The sequence below is a fragment of the Panulirus ornatus genome, chromosome 4, assembly GCF_036320965.1.
Source record: "Panulirus ornatus isolate Po-2019 chromosome 4, ASM3632096v1, whole genome shotgun sequence".
NCBI lineage: Eukaryota > Metazoa > Arthropoda > Malacostraca > Decapoda > Palinuridae > Panulirus > Panulirus ornatus.
The window spans coordinates 74936577-74961570 of record NC_092227.1 but is presented as its reverse complement, the minus strand read 5'-3'; the positions used below and the strand labels follow the sequence as shown (position 1 = coordinate 74961570).

At 39.0% G+C, this 24994-nt stretch overlaps 1 protein-coding gene across 5 annotated transcripts in view; it reads left to right on the top strand.

Annotated features, from left to right (window-relative positions):
• The window catches only part of LOC139745716 (SWI/SNF-related matrix-associated actin-dependent regulator of chromatin subfamily A containing DEAD/H box 1 homolog), a 249393-nt gene that overhangs the window by 203073 nt on the left and 21326 nt on the right, over positions 1-24994 (top strand). For 2 of the 5 annotated variants that reach the window (XM_071656175.1, XM_071656215.1), the window contains 3 exons: positions 3538-3644; positions 4580-4710; positions 7874-8086. In XM_071656175.1, the coding sequence (XP_071512276.1) occupies positions 3538-3644; positions 4580-4680 (208 nt within the window). In that variant the 3' untranslated portion in view covers positions 4681-4710; positions 7874-8086. Of the gene's footprint in view, positions 1-3537; positions 3645-4579; positions 4711-7873; positions 8087-8336; positions 10838-12058; positions 12496-24994 lie in introns of those variants that run through there. The other 3 variants (XM_071656206.1, XM_071656196.1, XM_071656185.1) reach the window with 3 other exon arrangements.

Here is a 24994-nt window from a genome sequence, read left to right as displayed (position 1 = left end):
TTAGAAGTAGAAGAGAGGATATATTATTGAGAGAGGAGAGTAGGTGATAGGACAGAACCTGAGAACACTGTTATTGATAGGATTGGAGAGGAAAGTTGCTCCAACAACAATATTGCAATGGAACACACAGAGAGGAAGCTGCATTAGGGAAGAAAGAAAAGCAGTGAAACCAAAGGAATGGAGTTTAGAAAGCAAAGACTTATGCCACACTGTCATATGCTTTATGGATGCCAAGGGCTTTGACAAAAGTTTCAGCAAAATCCCAGTGAGATGAAGACCAGAGCTTAGTCACTTAGGACAGAAGATCACCAGTAGACCTGGCTCTGTGGAAGCCATAACATTGATATGAAAGAATGGAATAGGATTCTAAGTGTTGAGAAAGTGAGAGTTTAGGAGAGTTTTTAGGAGATTGAAGATAGCAGAAGTAAGAGCTGTGGGGTAATAGTTGGAGGGTTTAGAGTAGTCTCTTTTCTTAGGAATAGGTTGTACCATGGCTTGCTTCCAAGCAGAAGGAAAAGTCCGGATTTTTAGATGGAGGAAAAGTAGACGAGTAAGGATTGGTGCTAATTCAGAAGCACACACCCTTAGAACCCATGGAGGTATGCCATCTGAGCCATTTGCCTTGTCCACCCAAAATTGGTAGAGTATCTGGAAGATCCTACGTGAGGAGAATATAGGAGATGGCACGGGTTCAGAGAAAGGAGATAAGGTTGGAGGATTCAAAGATGAATCATCTTAAGTTGAGTTAGAGGAAAACAAGGTACCAAAGATATCAGCTTTATCAGCTGGAAAGATAGCAATAAAATGATCAGGTCTGAAAAGAGGGGAAGTTGTTAGAGATGCTTTTGGTCAGGACCAAAAAGATATGTCAGTGGTAGAAGTCATGTCCAGCACACTTTCTTTTAATGAAAGGGTTCATGGCTCTTGTAAAAGTAGCTTTGCAACAAGATTCCAACCTTGTTCATTCCCATCGCTACCCCGCCACACATGAAATGACAACCTCCTTCCCCCCGCATGTGCGTGAGGTAGCGCTAGGAAAAGACAACAAAGGCCACATTCGTTCACACTTGGTCTCTAGCTGTCATGTATACTGCAGCTCCCTTTAAACATCCAGGCCCCACAAAACTTTCCTTGGTTTACCCCAGACGCTTCACATGCCCTGGTTCAATCCAATGACAGCACGTCGACCCGGTATAGCACATCGTTCCCAATTCACTCTATTCCTTGCACGCCTTTCACCCTCATGCATGTTCAGGCTCCGATCACTCAAAATCTTTTTCACCACATCTTTCCACCTCCAATTTGGTCTCTCACTTCTCCTTGTTCCCTCTAACTCTGACACATGTATCCTCTTTGTCAATCTTTCCTCACTCATTCTCTCCATGTGACCAAACCATTTCAAAACACCCTCTTCTGCTCTCTCAACCACACTCTTTTTATTACCACACATCTCTCTTACCCTTTCATTACTTACTCGATCAAACCACCTCACACCATTTATTCTCCTCAAACATCTCATTTCCAGCACATCCACCCTCCTCCGCACAACTCTATCTATAGCCCACGCCTCGCAACCGTATAATATTGTTGGAACCACTATTCCTTCAAACATACCCATTTTTGCTTTCCAAGATAACGTTCACAATTTCCGCACATTCTTCAACGCTCCCAGAACTTTCACCCCCTCCCCCACCTTATGATTCACTTTTGCTTCCATGGTTCCATCCGCTGCCAAATCCACTCCCAGATATCTAAAACACTTCACTTCCTCCAGTTTTTCTCCATTCAATCTTACCTCCCAATTGACTTGTCCCTCAACCCTCCTGTACCTAATAACCTTGCTCTTATTCATATTTACTCTCAGCTTTCTTCTCACACTTTGCCAAACTCAGTCACCAGCTTCTGCAGTTTCTCACCCGAATCAGCCACCAGCACTGTATCATCAGCGAACAACAACTGACTCACTTCCCAAGCTCTCTCATCCACAACAGACTGCATACTTGCCTCTCTTTCCAAAACTGTTGTGTTCACCTCCCTAACAACCCCATCCATAAACAAATTAAACAACCATGGAGACATCACGCACCCCTTCCGCAAACCAACATTCACTGAAAACCAAAGATTATCCTCTCTTCCTACTCGTACACTTGCCTTACATCCTCGATAAAAACTTTTCTTTGCTTCTAACAACTTGCCTCCCACACCATATAGTCTTAATACCTTCCACAGAGCATCTCTATCAACTCTATCATATGCCTTCTCCAGATCCATAAATGCTACATACAAATCCATTTGCTTTTCTAAGTATTTCTCACACACATTCTTCAAAGCAAACACCAGATCCAAACATCCTCCACCACTTCTAAAACCACACTGCTCTTCCCCAATCTGATGCTCTGTACATGCCTTCACCATCTCAATCAATACCCTCCCATGTAATTTCCCTGGAATACTCAAACTTATACCTCTGTAATTTCAGCACTCACTTTTATCCCCTTTTCCTTTTTACAAAGGCACTATGCAAGCATTCCGCCAATCCTCAGGCACCTCACCATGAGTCATACATATATTGAATAACCTTACCAACCAGTCAACAATACAGTCACCGCCTTTTTTAATAAATTCTACTGCAATACCATCCAAACCCGCTGCCTTGCCAGCTTTCATCTTCCGCAAAGCTTTTACTACCTCTTCTCTGTTTACCAAATCATTCTCTCTAACCCTCTCCCTTTGCACACCACCTCGACCAAAACACCCTATATCTGCCACTCTATCATCAAACACATTCAACAAACCTTCAAAATACTCACTCCATCTCCTTCTCACATCACCACTACTTGTTATCACCTCCCCATTAGCCCCCTTCACAGATGTTCCCATTTGTTCCCTTGTTTTACGCACTTTATTTACCTCCTTCCAAAACATCTTATTATTCTCCCTAAAATTTAGTGATACTCTCTCACCCCAACTCTCAAAGTATAAGAAAATGAAAAAATGTTTTTTTTTATTTTCATGTAATAATCATTTTGAATCATTGATGATTTTTTTTATGAAATTATAGAGGTTTATATAATTACAAGCTACACCAGGCACATACATTGTTGCCAAGACCGGGCAGTCAGTGGCAATATTACCTCTGCTTTTGCTAGAAATAGCTTCTGCATCACATTCATCAATTTTCAGTGCTGGAAGAGCCACTGTTCCTATAATCACCTTTCCACATCATCAGGTAATGCAAGGTCATCTACCTGGTCATCTGAAGATAGCGTAAGGGGGCTCAGTTTCCTTCCTAGAAAATCTGTGAAAATATTTAGTCATTAGAATGGCTGGAGGGTGATTGACTGTGGAGAGACTCTGCCATCTCAGCCTCCACCCAGGCTTAGCATGCAGCCTTGAAAAAGAGGAACAAAACTCTTTGCATAAATATCCATTGAAAGGAGTTACCCAGCTTGTGTAACCATCAGTGTGAGTTAATGATGGGGTCATGATGATTGTAAATTGTGTGTGTGAAGATTTGCTTTTTCTTTACTTTTGCAGAACTGTGAAGATTATCCGTCTGATCAGCAAGGATACTATTGAGGAGGGTATGCTGCAAATTGCCCAAGATAAGCTACAACTGGAACGAGATGTTACTGGCTTTGAAGGTATGGAGATGGAAGAGTAGTTTTCCTTGCTTTTTCATTGGTTGCTTCATTTGCTGTGATGCACTTGTATTTGTAGGAAGGAATTGCTTTTATATGGCTTTGATAAAGGGAATTCTATTTGTGCTTTATTTATTCTAGGAGCAGATGAGTATAGACTTACATATAAGAACATATAAAAAGCTATACATAACCTCATTTTTACCGAAGTATGACAAACATCATTTGGCTTCCTTCTGATGTTTGTCAACATGACTGCGGATAGTAAGATAGAGAGTAATGTATAAACAAGGGTATTTTAGAAAGTGGATGTACATTGATGTATTGGATTTGTCAGAATAAGCATTGTTCTCAGAGCTGTATTCATGTCAAAGGATGAACCACAGCAGAATCTTTGTTTGACTAAATGCTGGGTCAATGATAAGTTAAAGAAAAGTGTTTGAAATAACAGTTTTGTTGAAATATTGCATTGTAATTTTTTTTTTAGAAAATCCACAGTTGCACAGATTCTTGAAGTACTGCATTAAGTTGATATAAGCTTTCAGGAAATCAGATATGTGAAAAAGATTATCTCTAAGGTATATATGTAGAATATTACTAGTGAGTGTAATAGGAACTAATACTTCTGGCAGCAGTGAGTAATTGTCTCTAGTATATGGTTGATCCAATCTATGTTTTTCCTTCTCAAATTATGAAATGTGGCCAAATTCCTAGAAGTTACTGAAAGATTACTTAGGAGAAGGATACTTGGATGTACTTTAGTGATAGACGACATAAGACAGCCAGAATGTAAACGAAGTTCTGAAGGAGTATTGGCTTGAGGAAACAGTGTGGATAACCCTGATAAAGAGCAACTTAGTTTTATTCTTTGATAGAATTGTTTCTGTGTAGAAAATTATGGTTTACTTTTCCATTGATACTTTTGTTTCTTTCTGCAGATGACCATCAGAAGAAAAGCGATGTAGTAACACTCCTGAAGGATGCTTTAGGAATAGTGAAGACAGATGGGCAAAGTAGTTCATCAGCTTCACACAGTTAGCCATCAGTCATATGGAGCTTTATTTCTTAGGTCAGATAATGGGCTATCACAGTCACTTAGAAAATTGCCTTACAGTCATGAAGTTAGGATTAAAAATCATTGGCATCATTTACATTCATATAATCATGAAGTTATGAAAGTAATTTATTACTCATCAACATTTTTCGTCTTTATGATAAACATACTTCAGCGACCTTACAAATATCTTTAGGTAACTTTTTTGTAATATTTAGAAATCTAGATATTTCCAGATGTCGTGGGAAATTAATTTATATTTGGTTCCAAATAAATTTATGTTGCTGATTTATAGCTGCTCATATTTATATCAGTACAGAATAGTTTGTCTTGGTTTTATAATTTGCCAATTTTTCAGTTGAAGGCTACCTCTCTGTAGACAAAAGTACATTGTATTTGTTCTTGATTGTTCACGTTTTCTGAGTGCATAGCATGGTGATTCATTTCCCAAATACCACAGTCAATGCAGATTCTTGCACATTCCTTTAACATCTTTGACTAACAAAATCTTTCACTGTTTTATTTTATGTTTTGTCTTCTGAAACCAACTTCTTTTTCAGTTTTCTCCATCACACCTCTTTTTAGTTTATCCAACTTAATTTTCAACTGTCATTTTCACACCTTTCTTCAGTCTCACCACATTTATTCTTTATGTACAACCATATCATCTCAGTACAGTACCCCACTTTTACATGATCATGCATTGCTGTTAAAGTTAAGGGAAAAGATGATAAATCATACTTACAATTTTATTAAAACATTAGGTAGAAGTAGTAGGTAGGAACAGCAAATGGGGCATTAGGTAGAAATAGTAGGTTGGAACACTAGGCAGGAACATTAGGTAGAAGTATTTGGTTGGAGCATTAGGTAAGAGCCTCTGGAGACACGGCAATAAGTTGCCATCTGTCAGTGGCCCATTATGGATGAAGCACTAAAAGTTAAGAAGCAGCATTGCAGTTCACCAGTTATGGAGACTCTTTTGCCATGGCTACTCCCTTGAGGGAGTTCCTGAAGGGAATGGGCATCAGAGATATAGATAGATAGAAAACTTTTGCATTTGTACGTATTTTTATCAGAACACTTGTCTGTTTCAAATATTTCTACTTCAATTCTTCTTTTCTCTTCCTGTTTCAAACTGAACATGCAACCTTGTAGCAGTACTATAACTTTAGCTACGACATTATTCAAAAGAATTTCATATTTAATTAGCTCATGTTTCTTTTCTTTTATTATCTTGGACATTCCAAAAACCTTTTCCATTATTGTAGAATTAGCTTTCTTCATCATGCTAGTAATGTATATATTGAGTAGGTATTCATGAGGCATTTTGCTTACAGAAAAACTTTATATCAAAGGGAAGATATAGGGAAGATGGATGTCGGTGTATGATGAAATAATTATCTTAGTACAAAAACAGCATTTTTCTGTACTTGACAAGGACTCGTTGAGATATGACTGTGACCCCTCATAGCAACAAACACTATAGACCTCTTGATTAGGAAATCACATGTATAAATAGATTGGTCTTTCATCATTATTGACTGGGCAGTCAGTGTTTGTCCAGCCACATATAGTGCTGGTTTACTGGTTTTGCTGGTTAGCCCATAATGCCACCCTCTAGGCAGTTGTACACCCAGTTGCAGATAGGATGCCATCTAGCTCTGTAATTTGATTTGTCCAGTCTGCACATCAACATTTCAAACATGGAGAAGCTGACTATCACAGAACAAGGAGAATGTTTCCTGGCAAGGCACCTGTTATGTATTTGGTAGGAAGTCCTTACTGTCTTCTCCTGTCATCAGACAATAGACTATGTTGTATTTGCCATTTGTAGATAAGCTTTGGATCAGATATACTTTTACATGTGTTGACTTTCTTTCACATGTGTTTGGTAAGTCAGGAGTAAGGTAGTCAGGAGTAGATGAATGAGCCTTAGAGGAAAAAGGCTTCACTTGGCCCCTTTCTTCTATTTTTCTTTTGGAAATTGATAATGGAGGGGAGGATTTCCAACCTCATGCTCCCATCCTGCTTAGATACATTTTATGATATACTGGAGATATGTGTACATTAGTCTTCCTTCACAATCCCCAGTGATACACCTATCATATGATGAAAATACTAGCATAAGACTGAGATTTCTTTTTCTGATATTGAACTGTGTGATTGAATCTAAAGGATATTGTCATATTGTCTTTGTAAAAGCTATGACAACTTTAATGCGGGATCTTGTACATTGTTTTACATTCCTCTCATTAAAACTTACCATTATCTGCTTTATGATGCAGTAACACTACAGCTTTTACATAAGCAGTGTTCTCTTCATTGTGTATGTAAATTTGAGAGGCCTTTCTATAGATTAAACAGTTTAATGTTTATGCACAGTTTTGTATGGTTTGTAATGTTTCACTCCATCAATTTGTCTCCTCAGTTCCCTTTCCTTCTTATTCTTCTAACACATATGTCCTCTTGATCAGTCTCTTTACTCATCCTCTCTTTATGTCCTGAACTTTTCTTTACACTGTGGTCAGCTATCTTGACTTACTTTGCTTACTACAACAGCTCTCTCTAACTCTTTCCTTCTTAAGCAATCAACCTGCCTAACCCATGGATCATCCTCAGACATTTGATTTCGAACATGTTCACCCTCCTCAGGAAGTGTTATAAAATTCAATTAAGAATAATTCCAGTGCTCATACTAATGTATTATAATAACTTACAATGTTTATTATTCAATAGAACTTTTCTGTCTTTATGTATCTTCTTCAAACATGAATAAAGAATTAATTTAGAATGTTAGAAAGCGAAGGTAATGTAAGGTCATTGACCCTTGGAGCTAAACTCACCCATATTTTATTACATCATGCTGACTTAATCTATTTTCCTCACAGATAACACCTTTATTTTTACCACCTGTTCCTTTTTCACACTTTTGCTTTCTTAGGATGATTGAGAAATGTTTTTTTTATCACTTTCTTCAACAATGGGAAGGTACTTATGCTGTGTCTTGTAATCCACCTACAATAATCAGCCATGGCAGCACCAAGTCCTGTTCCCTCTGATGTAACACTCTGTACTCATCATTTGTGTCACTTTCATGACTATCATTGAGAATTGTCTCCTTTAACACTCCACATATTCTTTCATGGCATTAATGGTACATTTTGATTTCTCTTTACAGGATATTAAAAGATACATATCAGTGGCATCAAAGGTTCTGTATTGGTTTTTCATTTTAATCTTACTGGCACTTTTATCACACTTAAATACAGTAAACCCTCGATTTAATGAACCCTGATATAAGGGATTTCAGATTTAATGGACTAATAATGATACAGTGCTTTGAGTAATGATAATTCGAAAAATAAAAAGAATAAAAAATCTCAAACGCCACACCATGCGCATTTCATTTCGCACTTGTATTTGGTAGTGTAGAGTGCACTCACTTTGTTTCGGTTTCAGTCTGCTTCAAGTTAATGTGTAGTCAGGTTGTATACAGAGTGCTTCTCTTATTTCTGGATTGTGACTTTATTTATTAACTTTTGCAATCCTTACAATTCAAAATGGCATCAAGAGACTGTAAGAGGTACAATGAAAGCAGGTAGTCCATCCTCACTTTATTGTAAAGAGGCATCCTTTCACAGGAGAGGGATGCCATCACCTCTATTTCACACCTGCCTCCAACTGCCCAGCGACCATTGCCACACTGCCAGGTGCCTGCAGCCTAACTGTCATACTACACACTAAGCCCTACACCCCATCACTGGATTTTGGTAACTAAATGTGACATTTTGTGACAAGAAAAACAAAAACAATATTAAAAACAAAAACAAAAAATAAAGAATGAAATTAAAGATTAACAAGGCCTAAGGCAAATATACATGCAAATCACTGCTCAACAACAATACATTTCCCTTATGTAAAGGAAAGCAGAACAAAAATGACACAACAAACAAATTAGTATGTTCACTCTTCACAGGAGCCATAACAAACATAATCTTCCAAGTGTATCAGGTGTAGTCTTACATGGTGAAGGTCCCACCTCTTGAGACTGAGTGTCGCCACAACTGGAGGCAAAGATGCTGCTGGTGGGTACTTACTCCTCTTGACCCATGGTTGTCATGGGGATTGGCAAAGCTTGGGGGTGTAGGTGATGTCAGTTTCGCAAACACTGGCAGCTACTGCCATCCAACTTCTCTGAGTATTGTCTGTGCGGCTTCACCTCCACCACCATGCCTGACCTGTTGCAGACCTTTGAAGTGACGTCCTGCATGTAGACAGGGGGCCCACTGACAGCTGGGGTAGTGTAGCGGCATTACCTGCTGAGCCGCCCTGCATGCGAGCCTGGCTTTCTGCTATGGCCAGCTCCCTGTTTCACAGAGCAGTTCTCTATCGCTAGTTTGTCACATAATGTTGCCAGGGCACCGGAACACCACCTCGCAACTGTCTTCCTGCTGCCACCTGTGCGGGTGACTTAATATTCCCTCCCCCCTCCCTAGAGGGTATTGAGATATTGGGGCATAGCTGTAATCACTTTGCTGTTGTGTATTCTAGCTCCAACTCTCATGTTGTGCCTCAACACCCGTTTGGCTGCCTTTACCTCTGCTTCAGCACGACTATTGGACTGGGGAAAGTGGGCTGAGGAGAGGTGGGCCATATGTTGAAATATTATATATTTATTGTACTTAATTGCCATCTCCCGCGTCAGTGAGGTAGCGCAAGGAAACAGACGAGGAATGGCCCAACCCTTCCACGTACATGTGGATATACATAAATGCCCATACACGCATATATACATACATATATATATTTCAACGTATACTTGCATATACATACACAGACATATACATACTGTATATACACATGTACATATTCATACTTGCTGTCTTCATCCATTCCTGTCGCCACCCCACCACACATGAAATAACATCCCACCACCACCACCACCAGCAAGGTAGCACCAGGAAAAGACAAAAAAGGCCACATTCGTTCACACTCAGTCTCTAGCTGTCATGTGTAATGGACCGAAATCACAGCTCCCTTTCCACATCCAGGACCCACGCTTCACATGCCCTGGTTCAATGCATTGACAGCACGTCGACCCCAGTATACCACATCGTTCCAGTTCACTCTATTCCTTGCACGCCTTTCCCCCTTCTGTATGTTCAGGACCCGATTGCTCAGAATCTTTTTCACTCTGTCCTTCCACCTCCAATTTGGTCTCCTGCTTTTCCTTGTTCCCTCCACCTCTGGCACATATATCCTCTTCATCAATCTTTTCTCTCATTCTCTCCTTGTGTCCAGACTATTTCAACACACCCTCTTTTGCTCTTGCAACCACACTCTTTTTATTTTCACACTTCTCTTACCCTTTCATTACTTACTCAATCAAACCACCTCACACAACATATTGTCCACAAACATTTCATTTCCAACACATCCACCCTCCTCCGCGCAACTCTAGCTATAGCCCATGCTTCGCATCCATATAACATTGTTGGAACCACTATTCATTCAAACATACCCATTTTTGCTTTCCGAGATAACGTTCTCACCTTCCACTCATTCTTCAATGCTCCAAGAACCTTTGCCCCCTCCCCTACCCTGTGACTCTCTTCTGCTTCCATGGTTCCATCCGCTGCTAAGTCCATTCCCAGATATCTAAAACACTTCACTTTTCTCCATTCAAACTTACCTCCCAATTAGCTTGTCCCTCAATCCTACTGAACCTAATAACCTTGCTGTTATTCGCATTTACTCTCAACTTTCTTCTTTCACAAACTCTACCAAACTCAGTCACCAACTTCTTCAGTTTCTCACCTGAATCAGCCACCAGTAGTGTATCATCAGCAAACAACAACTGACTCACTTCCCAAGCCCTCTCATCCACAACAGACTGCATACTTGCTCCTCTCTCTACGTTGAAATGTATATGTATGTATATGTGCATGTATGGGCTTTCATGTTTATATATGTGTATGTGCGGGGGTTTGGCCATTCTCCATCTGTTTCTTTGTGCTACCTCGCTGACACAGGAAACAGCAATTAAGTATAATAATAATGATAATAGAAATTAGTAACGTATATAAAACAAATATTTTACGAAGATAACTCACAAAGACTTAACAAATGTAATTTATTGCATATATTGTAACATTGCTTAAGAGGGCTGAAATTGCTTGCTACCACCACTGCTCCTCACACATTCTGATAAGTGAATCTGAGCTTTAATTGATGATAACTCTAATTTAGCTCTGATGTTCGTTTTCATCAATTTTGATTTTGAAAATATTCTTTCAGCATTTGCATTTGATGTTGGCAATGCAAGAACCTGTAAGGCAAAATGTGCAAAAGCCTTGAACTTTTTGTTCCCTTGTAGGTCCTCTGCCTCTGTTAATTATATATAAAATCCTGAAACATTACATGACTTTAGATTTCCATTGAATCCATGCCAGGGAAATTCCCTCCATTGATCATCAAGGTTGGTTATATCACTGGCATATATCCTTGGCACACATTTAATAAGTTCATGTAGAGATGGCACTTCAGATCTTATCTTTGAGTTTAGTACATTTGCTGGTTGTAGTAGATATTGTGAAAGCTTCCAGATGAATGAAAAATAAAACATGAGCTGTGCTTCCTAAGTAAATTTTATTTACTGGCAAATGGTATCTTTCATTACATGGGTCTCTTTCCTTCAGTAAACACTCTTCTAAGATTTGGCTTTTTTTTTCCATACTATTTGCCATTTCCCAAATTAGCGAGGTAGCGTTAAGAACAGAGGACTGAGCCTTTGAGAGAATATCCTCACTTGTCCCCTTCTCTGTTCCTCTTTTGGAGAATTAAAAAAACAAGAGGGAAGGATTTCCAGCCCCCGCTCCCTCCTCTTTTAGTCGCCTTCTACAACATGCAGGGAAAAACGTGGGAAGCATTCTTTCTCCCTTATTCCCAAGGATAAATATTATGAATATTAATAATAATGTTCTGTATAAAGTTGTTATACTACTGTGAAGAAGATGTATCTTTGGTGTATCCCTCTGAAATAGTAAGTTCATAGTATAATATTTTGGAAACAGTCTATGAAGTGGAAATAACATTTGACAGCAGGGTCATTTAGTCTTTCACTAATGGTTTGAACTGATAGAGCCTCTCCTTTATTGCCATAGAATTGAAATAGAGGGAGAGAGGTCACCATTGCTTAGTCACCCTATCCACAGCTTGGTGGAGGGATAGCCATCGTGTCTGAGAAACATGAAGGATTTTGTGCAGCTTTGTATTGCAAAAATCCTGAAATTTCTCAATACCATTTTTTTCTTTTTGCACTGTGGGCAAAAAAGGAATATATATTTCTTATTAAATCTTCCAGTTGTCATGGAAGGTTCTTTGCTGCTTCTGAAGCAGAGAGATGAATGGAATGACAAATACATTTGAAGACGGATTATAGCACCTGGCAAAGTCTCCTTAAGACGGCTGCATAAAGAGTTGTGCAGGCCCATGATGTTTGAAGCTCCATCAGCTGCAAACCCTATCGAATTGTCTACAGGGATACTATTATCATTAAGGCATTGTGTGATGATGGAATGTATGTATTCAGTGAGTTTCAAGATCAAAATAACGAACTACAGTAGAGAAAGATTTGTAGTACTTATATATGTTGTTTTGTCTTATGTGATGGAGAAATTTACTAAAGTTTTTTTACCAGCTTCCTGTTTGTTACCTTACCCAGTGCTCTCATCACCTCTGTAGACTGTCCTTATCAGAGGCATTGTGTGTGCAATTGCAGAATCCGGAAACTATCTCATGTTCAAAGCTACGAGATGATCAGCTATGAAGAATGGTAGGTTATGCTCTGCAATAAAACAGCAAAGGATAATTGTAGCCAAAGCAGCAATATTGGTAGTTTGGTCCAGTGATGCAGGACCAGCATCATAAGGGTCAACCTGCATTTTCATTTCATTGGTGATATGGAGTTTGGCCTTTTTGTCCCCTTAAATGTGGAAATTTCAGCTCCAGTGTTTCTCTTGCAGATCCTACAATTGGCCTTTGTTGGACCTACTTCTTCCTGAGCTAACAAGGGTTGAAACTCAGGTTTCTTAAAATTTCACCTTTTAAGACATGCTCACCTACAAATGTAGAGTGTGATAATTTTAAGTAACTGTACATCTTAGTGCAGGTACACCACCGAATTTCCAGCAACTGATGGTTCAGCACCTCCTTTAGTCAGGACAAAATTACGTGATGGAACTTGAAATTACTGCAACCACCAGACTAGTTTACTGGGCGACCACAGATGACATTGTGTGTAGGGTGCACTTATTTACATTCTTTACACTGCACTTGTTGGTGATGATACTGCAATTCTGTGAGATTCTTAGCTTATTTTGCTTGAATTTAACCCTAGCTATGGCTTCTAAGATATATGAGAGTGTCAGTTGTGGTGTCAAACGTAAACACCAGTCCATATCGATCCAAGATAAAGTAGAACTGTTGAAAAAGATAGATCGTGGTGTTTCGGTGCATAAGCTGTGCGACATCTACAGTATTGGTTCATCAGCTGTGTATGATATGAATAAGCAAATGGAGAAAATATTGAAATTCTATGCAGACAACGAATCCAAGAAGCAAATGACGATTAGAAAAACTATGAAAGATGGTAAGAGTACTGAGCACGATCAAGTGATGATGGGATGGTTTCGACAGTGTCGGAGTGATGGAGTGGACTTGTCAGGTAGCATGATAATGGACCAGGCTAAGTTGTTCCATAAAGAACTTAAATTACAACATGAGCGTGAATAAAGTGTGCGGAGAAATGCGGTCTGCAAACCATGAAGGAGCTTCCGAGTATGTGGACAAGTTTGTGAAACTCGTAACTGACGAGCACCTCAGTCCTGAGCAGGTGTATAATGCAGACGAAACTGCATTATTCTGGCGATGCACACCTAGGAAAACACTAACAACAAAAGACAAAGAAGACCCCACAGGATTCAAACAATCTAAGGACGGACTTCCCATCTTAGGGTGCTCAAACATTTAATATTTGTTTGATTTAAATTTCTAGCTGTCCATGGTATCCTTTAGACACATAGATGTATGATTAGTGGGTTAGAGGTGTATTGATGAATTAATATTACGTGACCGTGGTTGCTCCAGCAAAATGGTTAATCCGGCAAGGCTTTGGAACCAACAGTGCTGGAAAATTGTTGGTGTACCTTTATATAGTTCATTAATGAAAAAAAATTTATACTGAATTTTTCAGTGTCATTTTTTTTTATGTTGTGTTGAGAAATTTAACTTAACTGAAAAACACAGTTGTGAGAGTTATCAATACATTATTGAATGATATAGTTTGCTTATTATTCAGTATGCAAGTTGGCTGTTGGTGGTATTTCAAATTTTGAGTGACTCACCAATAGAAGGGTTAAATGCACTGTTGGCAGAATACTTTAGCCCCCAAAATGATTATGTTCCGGTAGGGCTCTGAAAGATTGATGTAATACACAGTTAGGCTCATTTCAATAGTCAGCCCTGTTTTGAATATATAAAATGGCATGATCATAAAAATCGTATCACTTTAATTATCATGGTAACTATTGTAAAGATGTATGCTGTTACAAAAAGTTGAATATAAAAAGAATGTGGGATGTTATCAAAGGACTTACCAAAAGATGATGTAAACTGGTGTGTAATTGCTTTGGACAAAAGCTTAGTGGCAGAACGCATGGAGGAGGATCCGTACACTGCCATATGACAGGACAAAGTAACCGTCTTGCTAAGTTTGGTTCCGTCATTGTCTCCCCTAGTTGACTCAGCAAATAAAAATTCAAAAGTGTCTTATGGAAATAAATGAAAAAGCGATATCATTATCTCAGATTTACTATTTTTCATTTTTTATATAGAATATACCTCTGAAAATGTTCTAAGTAATTAATTTAGAAATTTACCAACATTCCAGTATGTGATGTCACTGTCTACTGACGTCATTAACCTTTATTTGTTTTCCGTCTAGCAGATGAATTAGTCAAACGGCAACTCTGCAGCCCAACTATCATACCGCATACTAAACTCTTCAGTGGTAGAGGAATTAAAAGAAAGTGTGTGAACTCAGATGTGGCACAGAAATCGGTTACATTCAATTTAATGGACTTTCAGCATTGATAGACACCCCCCCCACATTATTCCATTAAATTGAGGGTTTACTGGAAGTATAAGCCAGAGCACTGCTTTTATTTTGTCTTATGTATCATGGTTTTTCATAGTATAGACATAGCAAGTCCTAACATTTTCAAAATGTAAGTTTTTCACTGTCTTTAGATTGACTTCAGACTTTCATTATTAAATGCTACGATCAAATGCATTTGAGAAGAAACCAGATGCTCACTGTATACATTTATTTTAATTTGCATATCATTCAACAAAACATTTATGTTTTGAAGTATCTTCATCTAATAATAATAAAGCATTTGATTAGAATTTGAAAGTAAGATTTTTTCATCAGAGAATGGTAAAGTGAGAAAGAAGTGGAAGTTCACTACCAACAGGATCCCTGCTTACCCATGAATTACAGTCATGTTGTAGGATTATATTCTCATCAAATATGACACCTTTTCTTGATTTATTGCTTGTTACTCGCTCATTCTTTAGCTTTCTTTCAAGATAGCTAAGAAATGGAGGTCCATTTACTTATAACTACAGTCTCTCTCTCTCTCTCTCTCTCTCTCTCTCCCTCTCCCTCTCCCTCCCTCCCTCCCTCCCTCCCTCCCTCCCTCCCTCTCTCTCTCTCTCTCTCTCTCTCTCTCTCTCTCTCTCTCTCCCTCTCTCTCTCTCTCTCTCTCTCTCTCAAATGCTCCTTCACATGCAGGTTACTTCCCAATCTAATCATATCATTTCCTTCTGAAGTTATAGGTTTATGGCATTTTTTATTACTCTGTCCAGTGGTCCATGCACAGTAACCCATGTCCAGTCATGTCATCTCTGACTACATACTTATTCCTTTGATATAGCACTTTTTTATGCTCTTCACATTTATTACCTACAGAATCACTTTTGTGACTATGTCAGTGAGAATTACATACTTATCATCACAATTATTTATTTTTCTGGGCATTAATACTATATTCTGTCATCTGTTTACAGAACAGTGTTGTCCCACTTTCACCCACATAGCTACTCATGAGTGAATTAAAACTACATATAGCGAATTTTGGCTAGAAATAGGTTTGCCAAATTTGAATAGAATTCCACCTGTCAGGTCCATTTAAGGCAAGAGAAACCTGTAACTGGATTTAGATCCATATGATATATTGGTTTCTTGTATAACTCAGAATTTTGGAATTTAAACAACAGTATGAACCTTGTAATTGTGGGCTTACTTCATTTCAGTTTGTTGTCTTTTATGGAAACACAGCTCACAATTATAGATTTCAGTTTATTCATAAACACATGTGAATGTGTAGAGACAGTTGCATACCTACCCATCTTGGTTAATTGGTAACTTATAGATAGTATGTATCAGATAGAAGTGCAAGTTGATAAGTTCGCTGCCTTTGAGGAAGGGGGTTACCTGCTTGTTATCCAAGGTAGTTTGTTGCTAGATTGATGAAATGAAGTCAGTGTAACTGATGATTGGCAGGTGCCCAGCTGCAGTTTGTTAAAAAGGAAAACGCTGTTTTCAGTACTTTGTATTCTTTTCATGTGGTTGTTACCACTTGGGAAAGTTTTAGGCATGTCTCTGTGGTTCATATTTTCAAGTAAATGATTGCAAAGCTTCATTTCTTATTCTGTTTTGTATTACTCGCAGCAAATTGCATGACGTCTTTAATATTCAGGTTGTTTCATAATCACCATGCATACCATCATTGCAGCTTTTCATTTACTTTTTCACATTTTTGATGTTATGCTTAAGAGATACTTCATGTGTTTATCATGATATTAGGCTTGCAAAAGAATTTTGTAATATTTAACCTTAAAAGGCTCGATTTAGTTGGAAGTTCCAACACCATGTGAAGTAAAAAAAAAAAAATTGTGTGAATTGATAACTTGGATTGCAAAAGCAAAAGAAAGTATACAGAAAGTAATATAACTACCTCAGTGTTGGGCAGGTGGATTGCTGAGAAAGTGTGAAGAGAGGGTGTGGCCAACACATATAAAAACTCAAAGTAAGAGGGAAGGGCATAGAGTAGTTTTTTTCTTTTCCTTTTTGTTTTTTCTTTTTACTTGGTACTTCATTTCACTCTTAGTGCTAACAGAGGCAAAGCGTTTGTGGTGAATGACATGAAGCTATATAGACACACTTTACCCTTAATTCTTACTCAGGCATAGTGTTAGTGGTGAAATAAATGGATATATGTTTTGAGTGCTCAGGGTTTGAACGTAATGGAGGATGTGAAAGTTGCAAGGGATAGATTGAATTGGAGCAATGTTGTGTACAGGGGCTGGTATGTCATCAGTGGGCTGAACCAGGACACAAGAAGTGATTGAGGAAACCAGGATAAGGTCATTAGGGCCTGGTTGTGGATAGGGGGCTTTGGTTTTGGTCCATTTCTGACAGGCAGAAGGTGGATGTGAGTGAGTGAAGCCATATTTTGGTCTATTCCTGGTGCTGCCTCACTAATGAGGGAAAAGGCAAACATTAGCAACACACAAACTAGATGCCCTAAGAGTACTAATGGCCAGCAGATTACAAATAAACCATCCACTCTGCTTTTAACTAACCTCACCTGCCTTGTTTTCCACCCTGTCAAAAGCAAACAAAACTGAAAACCGTCCAAAAGAGTGCACTCAGGACAGACACTGGCTGCCTGGCAACCACAAACACTCACCACTTTCACAAAGAAACAAAGATCCTCGCAGTAAAGTCCCACCTCAACATGCTTGGTACTGAATTCATTACATTGGCTCTAAACTCTTCCCACTGAAACCAGTCTGTAACAAACCAACACCCTCAAAGCAGAAATAGAATGCTTACCTGTGCCTTACATTTCTGTAACCCCTACTCACATATCCCCCAACCCACAACAAATAGAACACTGACAAAACACATACCCCAACAAGCACTGAACCAACCTCTCAACTCAAGTGGTTACACACACTCTTCTGCTTACACTTTGGACATCACCCATCACTGCTACACTAAAACTCCATTTCAACATATCTCAAGACCCTTCATACTCAGTTGCCCTGCACTCTTTGCACATAGATGTACGCTCAACATGTACACTTGCCAACCATTGGATGTGGCCAGCTTCCTCAGAGCTGCAGGAGCCTCATAAGGAAAGAAGGGACTTCTGGGGTAGAAAGATAAGTTAAAGTGTATATACACTGAAGGTTGCATGAAAAGAGAGGTTGGTATTTGGAAGAGCAAAAATGGGTATGTTTGAAGGTGAAATAGTCCCAACAGTGGTATATAGATGCACGGCATGGGCTATAGATGAGGATGTAAAGAGGAGAGTGGATGTGTTGGAAATGAAATGTTTGAGAAAAATATGAAGTGTGAGGTAGTTTGATCAAGTAAGTAAAAAATGTTTAAGAGAGAGAGGCGTGGTAATAAAAAGAGTGTGGTTGAGAGAGTATACGAAGTTGACAAAGAGGATATATGTGTTAATTGGAAGGAACAGTGAGAATGTGGAGACCAAATTGGAAATGGAAATGATGGAGTGAAGATTTATGTTACTTGTTTGATCAACCTCCTCACACCACCTATTGTCTGCATGCATTTTATTTTCAACACATTCACCCTACTCTATACATGCTCATTTATGGCCCATGCCTTGCATCTGTTCAACATTGTTGGAACTACTATTCGTTCAAACATATTACACATTCCTTAGTGCTCCCAGAACCTTCCCCTCCTCACCTACCCTATGACTCACCTTCACTTCCATAGTTCAGACACACCCATGCCACAGACCCACCTTCATCTGGAACAAAACACCCTCGTCACTACCCACTCACACATATGTCTTTCTTTGTAGAGGAAATTTTCTCTGCTTCCTATTGCTATTTTCCTCTGCCATGTGTTTATAATACCTTCCACAAAGCATCTCTATTAACCCTGTCATATGCTTTCTCCAGATCCATAAATGCCACATACAAATCCTTCTGTTTCTGTATTTCTCACACAAAATCATCAAAACAAACACATGATCCACTCATCCTCTTCCAATCCTGAACCACATTGCTCTCCCCCAATCTGATGCTCTGTGCATGCTGCTAAATCACCACTCACCCATATAACTTACCAGGTACACTATACAAACTAATACTTCAGTAATTCAAACACAGGTATTACACTTCCTCCAAACTTCATAAATCTTTATTATTGACCTCTGTGTATTTAAGGCCTAGCCTTTTTTTTTGGACTTTTGTCTGTAACTGGAGACTTCAGCATAAAGGAAGCTCACCTTTGTGCTCTTTGCCTTTTACATGCTTCTGCCATTCCTCAGGCACTTCACCATGATTCAAACATACGATTAAAGTGTAACCTAATCAGTTAACAACACAGCCACCCCTTTTCTGTGTTATAGAGATTGGCTTAAAATCGCAAAGAAAATCTCAAATCATGACTTCCCTTCATATTGAATCTTTAATTAGTTACTGATATCATCATACCTACTGTAAAAGATCCATCCTCAGCGCTCAAATTATTTGTTGCTAAATATTAAATGTTGATATGATTATGCCTTAATAAAAGCAGTTGCTAACTGTTATGTTATAAAAAAAGATGTAAAATCCAGATTTCCTTCCTCAAGTATCCAGAAAGGGCAAGGCAGAGGTGGAGAATAGATGATGTAGGAATGAGGGTAAGCAGGAAAAAAAAGGTAATGGAAAGTTTTACGTTTTAGAGGGCAGTCTGAAGTTTATGTTACAGAACATGAGATGGAGTTGCAGCAAGAATATGGTGAAGTTATGTGGTACATGGGAATAAGACAGTCATATGCATTTATCTCATAATAGTTCCTTAGGGTGAGATTGAGGCCATATGACCTGAATATTAATTTTTTTTTTTTCCGCTGTCTCCCGCATCTGCGAGGTAGCGCAAGGAAACAGACGAAAGAAATGGCCCAACCCACCCCCATACACATGTATATACACACGTCCACACACGCAAATATACATACCTACACAGCTTTCCATGGTTTACCCCAGACGCCTCACATGCCCCGATTCAATCCACTGACAGCACGTCAACCCCGGTATACCACATCGCTCCAATTCACTCTATTCCTTGCCCTCCTTTCACCCTCCTGCCTGCATGTTCAGGCCCCGATCACACAAAATCTTTTTCACTCCATCTTTCCACCTCCAGTTTGGTCTCCCTCTTCTCCTCGTTCCCTCCACCTCCGACACATATATCCTCTTGGTCAATCTTTCCTCACTCATTCTCTCCATGTGCCCAAACCATTTCAAACACCCTCTTCTGCTCTCTCAACCACGCTCTTTTTATTTCCACACATCTCTCTTACCCTTACGTTACTTACTCGATCAAACCACCTCACACCACACATTGTCCTCAAACATCTCATTTCCAGCACATCCATCCTCCTGCGCACAACTCTATCCATAGCCCACGCCTCGCAACCATACAACATTGTTGGAACCACTATTCCTTCAAACATACCCATATTTGCTTTCCGAGATAATGTTCTCGACTTCCACACATTTTTCAAGGCTCCCAGAATTTTCGCCCCCTCCCCCACCCTATGATCCACTTCCGCTTCCATGGTTCCATCCGCTGCCAGATCCACTCCCAGATATCTAAAACACTTCACTTCCTCCAGTTTATTAAATGTATATATATTTATATGAATAACAGAAAGTACTTTCAGCTTTGCAGTAGTAAGTATACAGGAAGAAACCACCAAAGGAAATGCTACTACTTGGATGGTAGGAAGAGTAGTGACAAAGTGCAGTGAGCCAGCACTGCAGTGGCTGGCATATTTCCCTATAAATGTGACTTCACTGTGGGTCTTAGATTTGTTTATGGATGAAGTGGTGAGGGAAATAAATGATAGGGTCTGGAAAGGAGACTGAGTCTCCAGTATGTTGGGAGTGGGGAAACCTGGCAGGTGTCAGTTGCTGCTTGCAGGTAACATGGGTTTGATGGCAGAATTTGGGAGGATGTGTGAAATGAGGAATTTGAGAGTTAATATGAGTAAAAGTTAAGTAATGAGGGTCAGATTGTGGGTGATATAGATTGGTTTGAGTGTGTGACTTGGGAAACCCAGGAGGTAGTGTTTGATAACTGGGAATGTACATGACAGTTGATAGAACTGTGGGAGCTGAAGTGAATCATAAGGTGGGAGAGAGGGCAAATATTCTGGGTGCATTGACGAGTATCTGGAAGGAGAGGTCATTGTCTGTAAGGGCAAAGATGGTTATGTTTTTTAACAGTATATTTGTCCCATTGGTGTTGTTCAGGTGCAAGTCTTGGACCTTAATATAAAAGGCCGGAAAAGGGTAAATGTATTAGAAATGAAATGCTTGAAAACAGTATGTGATGTGAGTCGGTTGATCATGCAAGGAATAACACTGCAAGAGAGATAAACTATACAAATTGGAGTACAAGTGAGAGCTGACCAGAATATACTGAAAAGGTGTGAACATATGGAGAAGATGAATGAAAAGACACAGGCTAAGAGGATATATATGTATGAAGAGAAGGAAGCAAGGGGATGAGACATAGGAGTTATGGGGATCTGAGCATTCATGAGGGTGAGAGGTTTACATGGTTTAGAGTGAATTGGAATTACATGGTATACAAGGGGTGGTATGCTGTCTATGGGCTGATACAGGGTACTTGAAGAGGTCAAGAAAACTAGGATATTTTAGTATGTGGAATGTGGCAGTGGATAGGGAATCTGGTTTTGGTTTTTTTATGCATGATAGCTGGGAATGTGTACAGTTAAGGCCATTCCTTGTCTGTTCCTGTTGTTACTTGCTGAAGTGGGAATTCACAAACAGAAATGAAAAAGCTTTCAAAATCAAAAGTTCGGATCTGAATACAAATTTTATATTTAGAATTCCTTTATTATGTTAAGATAAGATTGTTCAATTCCTTAAGATTGAGGACATTTACTTGTACATTTTAGTCCACATGGTAACAATGTTTTACTACTTAACAGGTAATTGGAATTTCTATGGAATGCTACATAGAATTAATGAAAATGTTTTTCACATAGCTGCTACATCGTCTACAAAAGCCCTCTTCCGCTTACCCATGTATTTTCAAAGGCAGTCACACATATCATCTCTCCTTTGGCCTTGATTACCACCTGCAGAGCAGAAGTCTGGGCATAGAATTAGGAAGGTTTCTGAAATATTTAAGGTCCATAAAGTCTTTGATCTGAATGAGGCAAGGCACTGTTGAGGTGTTGCAGGAAGCAGCTGTCTGATTGTGCATTTTGAGCAGCTGCAAACTTCATGTATATTCGTATTTTCTTGTTTCCAAGCAAGAATCTGAGCTTTCTCCTCCAGAGAAATGTGAGAGCCAACCATCTTGAGGTGCAAATGGAAGAAATACAGTATCCAGAAATGAAATTCCTAAAATGAAATGGCGGCCTGGAAAAGCAAAGAAAGAACAAGAGTCCTTGAGGCACACTGAGGTGAGTTGTTGGTGCTCAAACTGGTGTAAACATTTGTCTTGAGATTAGATGTACAATGATTGCACCCTTAGAGTGTCTGGATAAGGTTTTTTTTACAGACACTTTATTTTAACCATTCCTTATTCTTCTACATTAAACTGATACTTGAATTATGGTAGGAGTTGGGCAAAATAGAAAGCTCATATGATTATATACACTTCATAGGCTTTTGTATTGAAAAGATTAAATACTGGTGATGTATCAGCCTCCTGATCCTTTGTGTTCAGTGGCATGTTGCTACGGGGTGTTTTCTTGAACAGTCTGAGTATTTATTTCTATGATTCCTTCCCTATCTACAAAAGCAAGTTTTCCTAAAGTTTCATTATAATTAAAACCCACCATTATATAGAACTTTTCTGTCTTGAAGTAGAATTAGAATTGCTGCCTCTTCTGCACCATCCAGATTGTGTATGCCTTCATTATATCTTTCAGATATTTGATCAGGTTCATCATTTGCTCACAGGAGATTGATTGTTATAGTATCAATTAGATAGTCTTTCACCCCTACTTTTCCCATAACATACTGTCGTAAAATACCATTATTCACAAATACTGCCAGAAGCTTTTGCTTGTCTTTTACTACAAAGATCAAACCCTTTCATCTATTGTTTTCTTTTCCCATCCATGCTCCTACTTATTGCTGTGAAAGATCAGATATGATTCCACATCAGCAAGATCCTATGGTTTGATTTCCTTTAAGTGGTCTCTGAACATCCAGTTTTGTTCCATTAACAACTAATCCACCTGCATATGCACATAAGAGTACTCCTTTCAGCTGCATTCTCCAATTATTTGACATTCATGGTGTCTCTGCATTTGTGATGATTGTAACCTTTCTGGTTTTTCACTCTCTTCTGTTGTAGCCCTTTGAGTATGTCTACTTTTTTCTTCCTCATCTCTGTTTATTATTTTGATAATCATTTATTTCTTTTTATGTTTTATGCTTAGCTGTCTTTCCCACCTCAGCAGGGAAGCATTAAGAACATATGAACAATAGCCTTGTAATTTAATGTTCTTGTATAATGTATTGAAAAATGTCATTACTCTGTTGTATTCTTCATGGTAGACAAGAATCGTTACCTCTCAGGACACCACCTTCTTCTAATGCAAAAGTAACAAACATTGGGCTTCTCTATTTTTGTAACTTTTTTTACAGATACTGTATCTCCAATGTCTTTTATCTCTTTTAGTTCACATAATCTGTTTCCTATCTTTACTGCATTTATTTCTTTGTATTGGTTGTGATATTCATGTCAGATAATGTCATTGATATATATATATATATATACACATGTACATAATTCATACTGTCTGCCCTTATTCATTCCCGTTGCCACTCCGCCACACATGAAATAACAACCCCCTCCCCTCACATGTGTGCAAGGTGGCGCTAGGAAAGACAACAAAGGCCCCACTCGTTCACACTCAGTCTCAAGCTGTCATGTATAATGCACCGAAACCACAGCTCCCTTTCCACATCCAGGCCCCACAGAACTTTCCATGGTTTACCCCAGACGCTTCACATGCCCTGGTTCAATCCATTGACAGCACATCAACCCCGGTATACCACATTGTTCCAATTCACTCTATTCATTGCACGCCTTTCACCCTCCTGCATGTTCAGGCCCCGATCACTCAAAATCTTTTTCACTCCATCTTTCCACCTCCAATTTGGTCTCCCACTTCTTGTTCCCTCCACCTATGACACATATATCCTCTTTGTCAATCTTTCCTCACTTATTCTCTCCATGTGACCAAACCATTTCAGAACACCCTCTTCTGCTCTCTCAACCACACTCTTTTTATTACCACACATCTCTCTTATCTTTTCATTACTTACGCGATTAAACCACCTCACACCACATATTGTCCTCAAACATCTCATTTCTAGTACATCCACCCCCCCTCCGCACAACTCTATCTATAGCCCACGCCTTGCAACCATATATAATTGTTGGAACCACTATTCCTGCAAACATACCCATTTTTGCTTTCCAAGATAACGTTCACGATTTCCACACATTCTTCAACGCTCCCAGAACTTTCACCCCCTCCCCCACCCTATGATTCACTTCAACTTCCATGGTTCCATCTGCTGCCAAATCCACTCCCAGATGTTGAAAACACCTCACTTCCTCCAGTTTTTCTCCATTCAAACTTACCTCCCAATTGACTTGTCCCTCAACCCTACTGTTCCTAATAACCTTGCTCTTATTCACATTTACTCTCAGCTTTCTTCTTTCACACACTTTACCAAACTCAGTCACCAGCATCTGCAGTTTCTCACCCGAATCAGCCACCAACACTGTATCATCAGCGAACAACAACTGACTCGCTTCCCAAGCTCTTTCATCCACAACAGAATGCATACTTGCCCCTCTTTCCAAAACTCTTGCATTCACCTCCCTATATATATATATATATATATATATATATATATATATATATATATATATATATATATATATATATATATATATATATATATCTTTCTTTCTTTTCTTTTAAACTATTAGCCATTTCCCGCGTTAGCGAGGTAGCGTTAAGAACAGAGGACTGGGCCTTTTTTGGAATATCCTCACCTGGCCCCCTCTGTTCCTTCTTTTGGAAAATTAAAAAAAACGAGAGGGGAGGATTTCCAGCCCCCCGCTCCCTCCCCTTTT